Source organism: Sinocyclocheilus grahami, unplaced genomic scaffold, assembly GCF_001515645.1.
Source record: "Sinocyclocheilus grahami isolate Dianchi unplaced genomic scaffold, SAMN03320097.WGS_v1.1 scaffold588.1, whole genome shotgun sequence".
NCBI classification, from domain to species: Eukaryota; Metazoa; Chordata; class Actinopteri; order Cypriniformes; family Cyprinidae; genus Sinocyclocheilus; species Sinocyclocheilus grahami.
In genome coordinates this window covers 946,967-958,626 of record NW_015505767.1, presented here as the reverse complement: position 1 = coordinate 958,626, position 11,660 = coordinate 946,967, and the positions used below count along the sequence as shown (strand labels likewise).

The 11,660-nt window shown below is 40.2% G+C and overlaps 1 protein-coding gene across 2 annotated transcripts in view; it reads right to left on the bottom strand.

The window, feature by feature from the left end:
* Positions 1–3,126: 3,126 nt before the first annotated feature.
* LOC107557066 (cyclin-J-like) overlaps positions 3,127–11,660 on the bottom strand; it is a 14,458-nt gene continuing 5,924 nt past the window's right edge. The window contains exons 4-7 of one of the 2 annotated variants that reach the window (XR_001605348.1): positions 5,712–6,011; positions 4,518–4,677; positions 3,801–4,413; positions 3,127–3,703 (exon numbers count right to left, since the gene is read on the bottom strand). Coding sequence is in view for 1 of the 2 variants with exons in the window: in XM_016240377.1 (XP_016095863.1) it covers positions 3,939–4,413; positions 4,518–4,677; positions 5,712–6,011 (935 nt within the window). In the remaining variant the exon portion in view is untranslated. Of the gene's footprint in view, positions 4,414–4,517; positions 4,678–5,711; positions 6,012–11,660 lie in introns of both variants that reach the window. The other variant, XM_016240377.1, reaches the window with a different exon arrangement.

The following is an 11,660-nucleotide window of genomic DNA, read 5'->3' as shown; positions in this document are numbered from 1 at the left end:
ATGAGCTAAACTGACTAATGTCTCCTGATCTCTCCACTTCATCCTGCTTAATGCATTAAGTGATTCAGTGATGAAATGAGTCACATTATAAAGAGATAAAATATCTAATCAAATTAAAATGATTGCTGGCTGCCTGACCACCACTGGAGGGCAGTCAGCACTTAAATCCTGCATGTACCCTTCAGGCCGATCTCTAACAAAGACAATAGCATTCATTTTTTAAACAAACACCAAGGACAACACTAATGATAACAAAGAAAGCAGGTGGAGGCTTGGAGGTAACACATTCTTAAGCAACAACTAAAATGAAAATTAAATTAAAAAGAAAAACAAATACTAAGGACAATACTAATTAGTACATGAAGAATGGATGGTGGGCACTTGTTTTTTCAAGGCAATTATTAAATTAAATCATTAAAAAAATTGTAGCACGTTTAATCTTTAACTGGTCAAAACACTGTTAATCCCTAATATCACTATATAAAAACAATATGAACTAAATATCCATTTGAAGATTCAGCATGAATAAAGAAATATAACAAAAGCAGTCGAGGGTGCGCTTCAGTTTAGAAATACCCCCTCCTGGTAATTAAGAAAAAAGGTGCCAGCCCCTCCCCCCTCCTTGCTTTGCAAACAAAGGTTGTGAAAATGATCCATTACCCAACTGTCCCTTTGGCAGCTCTCAACCCCCCCCTCGTCCGACTTGTGTCTTGTCATCATCATACCAGCTCAGACATGTGGCCCACCTCCCAGGCCCTGCCCATGTACCCCCCCACCCCGCCAGGCTCCAGCACAAAGGGAGGGCCCCTCTCTCTGTCTGCTATCCACCCAATCGCTTTAATTAAACAGATAAAACCCCTAATCCGCAACGGTGCAGCAAGCTCCACCCCATCAAGAATATAAAAAAAAGTCCATATAATGCAAATGTACGGAACCCCCAAAGTTGATGCCTAAAAAACACACGACAGGAATCCAACGACCGCAGTTGAAGAATCAATGTCTTCTGAAGCGAAATGATAGATGTAAGAAAAATGCTAATATTTAAAACTTCTCACAACTGTCATACTCCTAAACCAATTTTACAGCCCATCAAATTATATGGCCTCTTAAAAGTCAGTGTTATATAAGACTCCTCAAGTCAATTCAAGGTCATTAAAGGGATAGTACAACCAAAAATAAAAATTCTGTCATCATTTACTCACCCACATGTCATTCCAAACCCGTAAGACTTGCTTTGCTCTTTTGAACAAAGATGGAAGATATTTTGAAGAACGTTGATAACCGTTTTAACAGTTTTCGTTCCTACTAACTTCAATTGTGCTTTTTGTACAATAGAAGGGAACCGAAACCATTTAGTTAAAAATATGTTAATCAAAATATCTTCTTTTGTGAAAAAGTCAGTCAGTCATACAGGTTTGAAAAGATATGAGAGCTGGTAAATGACAATTTTCATTTTTGGGTGGACTATTCTTTTAAAGTCTGACATGTTAACCCAGTTACATCATGGCCGTCTCTATTAGTTTTAAGGACTCTATGTAACTACCAACTCAGTCATGAAAGAGATCAGTTACTTCCAATTCTTCTTCTTCTCTGTCTTTTGCACTACACAGATGTTTCCTTAAAACACCCACTAACAGAAATAAATCACATTTCGTCCATCACACCAACACAACTGTAGCTATTGTCGGCTGTTCTTTGAGGCCAAGAGCTTTTATCTCCGAAACGATCAGTGGTGCTCAGTTGGATGCGCTTTATTTGTTTAGTGGTGTTTAGTGACAGGAAGAACCACCATGTGGGGCAGGAATCTACCCCATTGTCTTCAGTCCAGCGTGTTACATGCGGAGAGGAAGGGGGAGGGCAGTGGTATTTGGGGTGGAGCCAAGTGAACACGACCTAACCCCCCACCCCCCAAAGACCTTTTCATGTGCAATGAGTCCAGACATTCATATGAAACAACTTGCCTTGAGCCATGCAAATTCAGCGTCTACTCAAAATGTATGACTCACATGAACGAAACATTTACCAAGCTTTTGTGCTTCTTTTCCATTTTATTTCAGGGGTTTTCATTCAATTTACACCTGTTGTCCCCTTCCCTACCCAAATACAGGCTTTTAAATAAACCCATTAGATCACTGAATGAGCAGAATCAACGTTCTCTAGTCTACTACATGTCTAGAGATTCAGGAGACATTGGTTGCAATGTGCAACATTTTCTTGGTGGAAAAATAAATCACTGCATGTAAGCAGTAATAGAGTGTTAAAACAAACCAAACCAACGAAAAACTAATTCTACATTGTAAAAAAATAGTGGTACAAAAAAAATGTACAGTCCAAAAAGTAACAAACTAATGGTTACATATTGCACACACAGAGGCTTCAACAAGAGAATGACTTGAAATATCAAACAGTGCGTGTCTGTTACAGTGAACACAGTTCTCTACCTACACAAAATACGGGACTTCAACACAAAAAAGCCTAAGTTCTGGGTAACAAAAAAAAAAAAAAAAGCATTTAAATGTTCTGACCAATCAAGAAGAAACAGAAAACGAAAAGACGAGCCCTGCAGAATCAGCAAGTAAATGGCAATATATTGAGGTAGTTTAAAGTTCAGGACAATAGGAGAAAGATTTTGATCCAAAGTCCAGTAAAGTGGTTGAAAAAGCATCTCATTCAGCAGGACGTAAAGCAGACACTTTGGTCTTAAGGCCAGTCAACATATATAATTCATTGTGTAGTCTACGAACCTTCTGAACAACAAAAAAGGACAATAACAAAAGGAAAGAAATGTAGCATGTTTGGTTAAACTTATCTTTAGTTTACAATAATAATAATAATAATAAAATATTTTGGACCGAATATTAAAGACTGCTTAACAGAAACTAGACATCTGGACTAAAATGTTGACGCTACAGCTGAAGCACATTGTAACAGCAGATCCATCTTTTCTAACCTGAGCCGTGAGGTTAAACTAGTTATTAGCATGACCTTGGAGGTAAATGTGAATGATAGTGTAACAGTGAGGTAATTTTTATGAGCCACAGTGTCTTAAGGGAAGAGGTACAGCACAATGAAGTCGTCTTCATAGCACACGGCAGAACACGGTTCTGGTGATCATAGCTCTTTTTCCCTGGGGGGGGGAGGAGGAGGAACTAGTAAAGCATGGCTTCCTCCAGCATGGAAATGAGGGGAGCACAGATGCCTCCGTCCCCTGAGGCGTCTCCCTCCATCTGCCTGAGGGAACTGGAACCTCAGCGTAACGTCAACCTTCTCTAAAGACCGCATCGGTTTAAAACTGATTCGACAAGAAATACGGACAAGAACAAAAGAAGCTACTTCATACAAACATCAGCTGTTTCAATGGTATGTTGTGTGTAAGTTTTAAAGTGGTCTGTACATCCCTGATATGTGGCATGTCACTGTAAACAAGACCAGAAGGGAGACCGGATTCTTGGTCGTAAAGCCATCAGTTCATATAAAAAGGCAGCAGCATCAAAGGACCGTAAATCCAGTGTGAAAGTTCAAGGACTCATTTGAAAATGCTGGTGAGATGGAATGTGGATCTCCACGATTTCTCTTCTTAAGGCTGTGTGCTTTAAAAAGGATCCCCCAAGTCATAAGAGCATCCTTCGTCTTTTGTTGAGGTCGACACAGAACCAGAGTCTAGTTTATACTGTTGTGGCACTGGAAGAAGGTCCTCACTTGGCTAAATAATCTTAAAAAATAGACATCCTCAGTTCATAAAAGCCTAAAAGGAAGCATCCAAAGCTAAAAAACAAGAGTTCTCAAGTTAATACTATGACCTCAGTGGGATCCACTCGACTGTTGGATTTCTGTTTGGAACGTCTTCGTCTGCGAACAAGACGAAGCCCCTCGGGAGCGGCGGAGAGGGCGGAGGACGGCGGCGGCCCCAGGTTGAGTTTGTCCTCCCTCTCCTGGCGTCACCTGTCGAAGCAGCCGGCTGTGAATGTGTGGTGGGAACTCAAGTAGCCGCTCCCGTAAGTCAGACCGAGGCAGTGGCGCTCGGGTCCCATGCTCACCTGCATGGAGATGGGACCCTGGAGGGGCAAGCCTCGCAGCCCAGACGCCAAGCTTGGGAAAGATGCGAACGAGCCGGCCGGCATTGAGGCCGAAAGCAGACCGGCCTGGTGGGGCTGCAGATATTCCCGAGAGCCCACTGGTCCCAGGGCCTGGCAGTCGGCCAGCATGTGCAGCTGGGATAATGCCGGCGAGTGCTGGGAGAGCTGCGGGTAGCTGCTGGCCTGGAGGAGCAGCTGCTGGGAGCTGGAGGTGGGCTGCCTCTGCAGAGAGGGGGTGGCGGGGCCGTGGGGGACGTGAGCTTGCGGCTGGAGGCTCTGACTGACGGAAGGGGAAGATTTGGATTTGTTGGCCTCTTTTACGTCGTTGTCGTGAGCACTGAAAAATAAAACAAAAGAGCAGGGTGAGGTGAAGCTGGTGGGGTTTACTTCAGAGCACATTGCGTTGTATGATTGCGAGCATATACTGTGGTTTGCCCTTACAGTAACATGAGCTGGATGCACTGCGTCAGATGATCCCAAGAGTAGCCCGTGAGCAGGTGGAGGACAGTGGTCCAGCTGGGGGAGATCTGCAGGCAGATTCTGGACGCAGCTATGCAGGCGGCTGCCACCTGAGAAGGCCTGAAGCTCAGGAAAGCATGATCTACAACAAAGACGCATACAAACATGTTGTTATATCCTCAGTGATTTTACCACGGTTAAGAGACTGTTTTATAAAGCTGCTGCATCATCAATATGCTTAATAAGTCATCAATTACTAAATAATGACATATAAACCATATAAATTAATAGCAATTTATTTATTAAGCATATAAATAAAACAGATCATTAAAATAATTTGAATAATTTAAAATTACATTATTGGAACAAACACAATTCCTGCAATTCTTCCAATTAAAAAAACTAAAAAATAAACTGACACTTTCATTTTATATATCAATAATTCTGTTAATGTCACAGAATGGAAAAGAGGCGAATAAATGGACTATTTTATATTATTGTACATTGCATTGTCTTATATAATAATGTAGTACACACAACTGGTCAAAAGTTTTTTTGTTTTTTTTTAAGAAATTAATACTTCTATTTAGCAAGGCTATATTAAATTGATCAAAAGTGACAGTAAAGACATTAACGTTATAAAAGATTTCCACTTCAAATAAATGCTGTTCTTTTGAACTATTTCATCAAAGAATCCTGTAATGAATGTATTACTGTTCCCACAAATATATTAAGAAGCACAACTGTTTTCATCATTTATAAGAAAAATCTGAGCACCAAATTAGCATATTAGAATGATTTCTGAAGGATCATGTGACACTGAAGACTGGAGTAATGATGCTTTTCCATCACAGGAATAAATCACATTAAAGAAATAATACAATCGAAAACAGCTATTTTAAATTGCAATATCCTCTCACAATATTACCATTTTATTGTATTTTTGATCAAATAAATGCAGCCTTGGGGAGCATAAAAAAAAGAAAACTTACCTAACCAAAAATTTGTATCAGTAGCGTCTACTAGAGGTCTGTGATGATCACAATTTAATCAAATTTACAAATTTTGATGATCTTTTCAAATGGCATTTTCTGACCTACTTAGTTGATCATTATTACTTAATTTTTCGAATTAAAAAAAAAAAAAAAGAAAAAAGAAAAGTGGCATTTTTCTCACCTTGCAACGAAACCTCCAGGAAGTAGTGCGTGTATTTGTCCATGAAGGCTTTGGTCTTGGACAGGGAGGAGAGGGGCCAGCCGTTGTGCAGGTCCCCCTCATGGACAGCAGCATGGAGGTAGTAGTCAATGAAATGGGCAGGTGTGGGCATGCACAGGTTCCATCCAAACGTCTCCAGCAGCAGCAGCTCCATCTTGATGAGGTCACGTTTGTTGAGGGTGAGGTTCAGACTGCACATGAAGCCCAGAGTGTTCAGCTGCTCCAGTTTGGGCACACGGTCCTCCTTCTCCTCAAACTTACCTGTGGCAAAGACAAACAAAAAAGCAAAAGTATTTGAGCTTAAAGGGGTCATATGATGCTGCTAAAAAGAACATTATTTTGTGTATTTGGTGTAATGAAATGTGTTTATGCGGTTTAAGGTAAAAAAAACACATTATTTTTCACATACTGTACATTGTTTCTCCTCTATGCCCTGCCTTTCTGAAACGCGTCGATTTTTACAAAGCTCAACGGTCTGAAAAAGCGAGGTGTGCTCTGATTGGCCAGCTATCCAGTGCGTTGTGATTGGCCGAATTCCTCAAGCGTGTGACGGAAATGTTACATCCCTTACCATACTGTGATGCCTGCGGCAACCACATGTGATGACCCCGGGCTGGCCTCCGCTTCGTCCACGGTGAAAGCCGATCCGGCGATCGACAGTGCGAAGTTGAAGTATTTCCTCAGCGACCAGCACGGATCAGCTCCAGGCACGACGAAGCGACATCGTCCTCTTTTGGAAGGCCAAACAAAGTAGTTTCGCTTTCACAACGAAGCACACAGTGCCTTCACGACATGGCTGCAGCGTCAACAATACTACAGTGAGAATAAAAGTTACGCCTTCTTTCTTTGCGTGAACATTTAGGCGGCGTTATGCAAATCTTCCCAGATAGTGACGTAGGTATGTGGGGGCGTGTTAGAACGAGCCGTTTTAAGTAGGCGTGGCTGACTCTGAACTTTTATAAAGAATATCTCTTTGGATTTGAGACTTTAGTCTTTGCAACTTCACAGATCTTCTTTATGCACCAAGAGCTTGTAACACTCCAAAGAGAAAGAAAATTGAAATCGCATCATATGACCCGTTTAAGCATTTAATTTGTTTGATGTTAAATGCTTGGTTTCAATTACAATGTTAAAATATGAATGCATGGATTATCCTGCTGGTATTCCAGACATCACATCAGAGATATCTTGATGCAGATTCATGACGTGCAATGGATGAAAGACCTTTTATAGCTTTTTTTCCTCGTTAAATAATCTCCTGTTATCAGATATCACTAAGATCTAAGACATTCTTAATCTAAGAACCATGCATCACTGTGCTTCATTCACATACTTGGGTTTCTTTAAAAGGATTTGCATTGACATCATTAAGGTGAGGCATTTTGTGAATTCCTGTAATGAGAGAGCACAGCTGCCTCACAGTGAATTAGCCCTTCTCTGCAGAACTCCTTTGTTCTCTTCCTGACTCTAGGTGCTAGGTGTTAATATATTTTCCCCAAAGTCCAAGGCTCCGCAGTATCGCTTCCCCCGCAGTCTAATGCTCCAACAATAAGGGCCCCACGACCTTTGACTTCTGCAGCTCATGCTTGAGCGCTCACAGTCCCCCTTAGATCACTGGCTGGCATGAAGGAGAAACAGTCCAAACAAGGTCACACCTTCATTCCTCGAGACTTTCAATAAACTCATTCCTCTTAAATGAAACGCAAGCACTATCAGGTCTTTACATCACGACACTGAGTTTCATATACTTGCACATATATTCTATGGACATTTTTTTAATACACTATTTTAATAATACTTTACCATTTATTATAGCAAAACCCCTGTTGTAAATGTGCATCTTAACTACTACAAGCTGACATAAACACCCAGTCATTACAAGAGTCAGATGCTAATTCAATAAACGCTCACAGATTTAGTAATTTGTTACACCAGGTATACACCCAGACAAACCTCTATGACCTAAAATATTTACTTGAAGTAACCCTTGAGATTAACCCTAGATTTCTTCACTTTTGGTTCAGTGGACTTTCAGAAAATGAACTCTCTTAAAACACAATTTTCACACCGGCTCTAGATTCTCAACAGCGTATATACATGGATCACAGGACAATGATGATCATTTTTTTCTGAAACATCCATAATGCCATGCTTTCACATATGAAATGGTTTAATAGCATTCGGCTGCATTTTAGGAATACCAGTTTATGTTTCCCGATTACACAAATACTAGCTTTTTGTGTAATTTGACAAAACTGTATATTGAATGTATTCTTGTCTATAATCATTTCACCTTTTGTTTAAATATGCATTTTACCAAATGTTTATCAATTAATATATTCATGATTGAATATCTGGGTCTTGGAAAAAAAAATACATACACAAAAGGCTTTTGAATTTGAAAAGTAGCAAAAACATATGAACTCATGGCTTCCGAGTTTAAATATAATCTTCATATAATAAAGAAAATATTTATGCAAAGTTAAAGAGACAAACATGAAGTTTAAAACACATAAATTACCTTATTACATTATCATGATATTTCAGTATAATTATGCAATATTTTATATATATATATTATGTAATTATACTACATGTATACTACTCCTGCCACAACTGTCACCAAATTAAATTATGTGTGATCCAGTCAGACTGAACTCAATGTGTTTTTGTGTGCCGACAACAAAGACAAAGCATAGAAACGTGTTGCCTATATTGTCTTTGACATCACATTCAATTCAAACTCATTCAATTTCTTTTGTCACATTACTGTAGATTCAGCAGAAGAACAGCGAACACTGGTGGACCTTCACGGTCAAAAATGCCCAGCTGACACAAAAGCCACTGCACAGCACACAGTGTCTTTTCTTAATTATCTGGGGTGTACAAATTCTTTTCATTAGCATCAAACCACAGGGGGCATCTGTCACACTAATCTGAATATCAGGAACCCTGCTGAGTGTTTCAGTTCAAACATGCCCCTCCAGGGCCCCACCCCTCCCTCATCCTTCTGAGGAGAGGGCCAGCCTGCATTTGACATGCTACTCTATACCGTTTTGTCAAAAAGGAGAGCTGCAGCCCAATTAGCTACGGGACAGATATACCATTTCAACAGGGCTTCTTGCTGAAAATGGAAAAGTACCACAGGATTAGGGTTTCAACTCATCTTGTTTTCGTCATTCCTTCAAAATGCAGAAAACATACTGCTAATAAATCAGATTTGATTAAGAAAAACTAGTTTCACGACATGCATCGTGCATCAAATTGGTTACTATAACAAACCCCCCATCACCCCAGCTCAGGAGAGAAAATGAGCCTGATATCTCGCCCTCTCCTCCAAAAGTTTTCAGCTAAAAGAATGAGAGCGGGTGGGTGTTGGGGGCTAATTGCACTGATAACATCAAGCTCAAGTGTTCGTCCATGCATATCCTCAAGCTGCATTCAGCCATCATTCATCCCTGAATGGTATCAGCTACAAATTAGATCTGAAAGTCTTGATTAATTTCCTCTGTTTCAGAACAGTAATGTTCTCACTCAGCTAGTTTTTAACGTTGACCTCAGCTGAAATCTTGGCACGGCGCAACTTCTGCCGACTCAGCCTTCAAGACGATCCTCCGGTGTTAATACGGGGTTATGGTCTGGCTTCAAATGACACAAGCTTAAATAAAGCTTAAACCAAAGTAAATGAGCTTTATTTGGGCAGCAGCGTTATTTTAGTATTACTTTTACAGTATTTATTTATCTTCAATTAGCTGTTATGTTTATATTTTAAGTTTTCACCTCATTTTCATGTTTAATTTAAGTATTTTTTGTTGTTTTTAATATTTCTATTTGGCTTTAGTTCATATTAATTTCAATTTTCGTTTTAGTGATTTTAATAAGGCTGCATTTCTATTTCTTTCCATCTAATATTTATATTTTATTTGAGCTTCATTTCAATAAAATTTTTTTTTTATAGTTTTAGTTAACAATAACAACAATGAAATACACAGAAACAATATTAAACCTTGTACTGAGCTGAAAATCCTTCACCTAATTTGGTGTTCCTGGCCAGAAATGACTGATTGCTTGTAAATCTCTCAGTATGCTATATTAATCACCAAAACTCAGATTCAATCTTTTTGTTAACTTGTTTTCTTTTGATTAGCAAAGGTTTTGCATTTCTTTTTGTAACTGACTTCTCATAGCCCCCACTCATATGAGCTTATGCACCTCAGTTCTTGAGTGAAAAAGGCATCATTTGTGGAAAATGTATCATTTTGGAAATTCTCACTCAAAAACTGAGGTGCATAAGCTCAGATCAATGAGGCCTATGATCAATCAGTTCCAAAAAGAAATACAAAACCTGTGATAACTGAAAGCAAATAATTTGACAAAAAAATTAATCCAATATTTGACAAAATAACAAAAAAATATATAAGCCATTTTTTGTAGGCATATTTTATTTGTAACCAGGTGGGGAAAAAATTGCCGGCCAGCGCAAAACAACCCTCCTCCACTCAAGAGGCGGCCAAAATGAGGGTCAGAAGAACGAGAGATGCCATAAAGACAACCTTTTGGTCAGTATTGTACAGGTCCAGATGCAGGAAGCACTCTGAATTAATTGTCATTTTGGTTGACAATCAGGGCTCCAGATTTTAATCTGTGAAAAATACCACCACAAGGCAACACAAGTCACCCCCTCTATCTTATCTCTCTCGATTTGTTTGTGTGCAAGCAGACGTGCCACCACTGATAACATGTTCTGCCACAGTACACAGCACAGATATATTATGAGTCAGACTTCCTTGTTTCCTGCACTATAAATCTACTGGAGACATCAGGCGACACTTCTGCATCACTGCAAGATTGCATAATGCTTTTGCAATCCACCTGAAACTGACGGCTAGACTTGCAACATGCCGGAGCAGCTGTAAGCTGCAATGTCAAACTCTCTGTGGGTTGGATAGGTTGCTTTGGAGACTGACTCAGGGGTCTTGAGGCCAGCAGAGGCTGTGGCCTCTTCTGCACACAGCACAATACAGCAGCCAGCTAGTGCAGAGAATAGGGCTGTGCGATTAATCGAAATCGTCATAAAATCGCGATTTGAGCTTGCGCGATTTCTAAATCACTTTATAGCACGATTTTCCGCGCCCCCCCCGACCCGCAGTATGCTATCCGAACCAATCAGAATGCAGCGCGCCTAAATGGAGCACGAGAACAGAACAGACCGGGCGGACATACAAACGTAACGCCAGGTTCACACACTCCATCTGTGGTGCGTATTTTTTCCGCGCCCATGTTAACGGATCAGAGCGTTCACACTGCACGCGATTGCGGTCCGGCAGTGCGCTCCAGGAGCGGTGCGTCTGCAGCAGTCATGCTGCGATCGTTTCCGCACGGAATCTATTTCTGCTGTGCTGCACGTGCTGAATTAAAGTGACAGCGCATTATTCGCTGTAAAAATTAACATGGATTGACACGGAAATTTAGTCATTACACCATAAATGCAAATGAGTTTAAACGTGAATATGTCTATGAAAGATTGTATTACTGTACTGTGATAAAAGATAATCACAATGCTGAAAAAGCATTTCAGAAACAATGTTTGGATTTGAAATCAAAATAATGGATAAATGTTGTGTTTGTGGTAAACAGCCGCGGATGAGGAGCGGACTGCAAACGCGTCCGGTGCGAAAGCAAAATGAGTCTGTGCTGCTTCTGCACCGCATACACATACTGTAGACGGACTGTAGACGGAGTACGTGTGAACTTGGCACAACAAATCTAGTTCAACATCTGAGGAAACGCCACAAAGAGCTTTATGACCAATGAATGAATGCATGGCAAAAAAAAATCCCTGGACACGGGATTTTTATTAATTTTTTTGCCATATGTCTATTCTAGAGACATTTTGTTACACCTTTACTT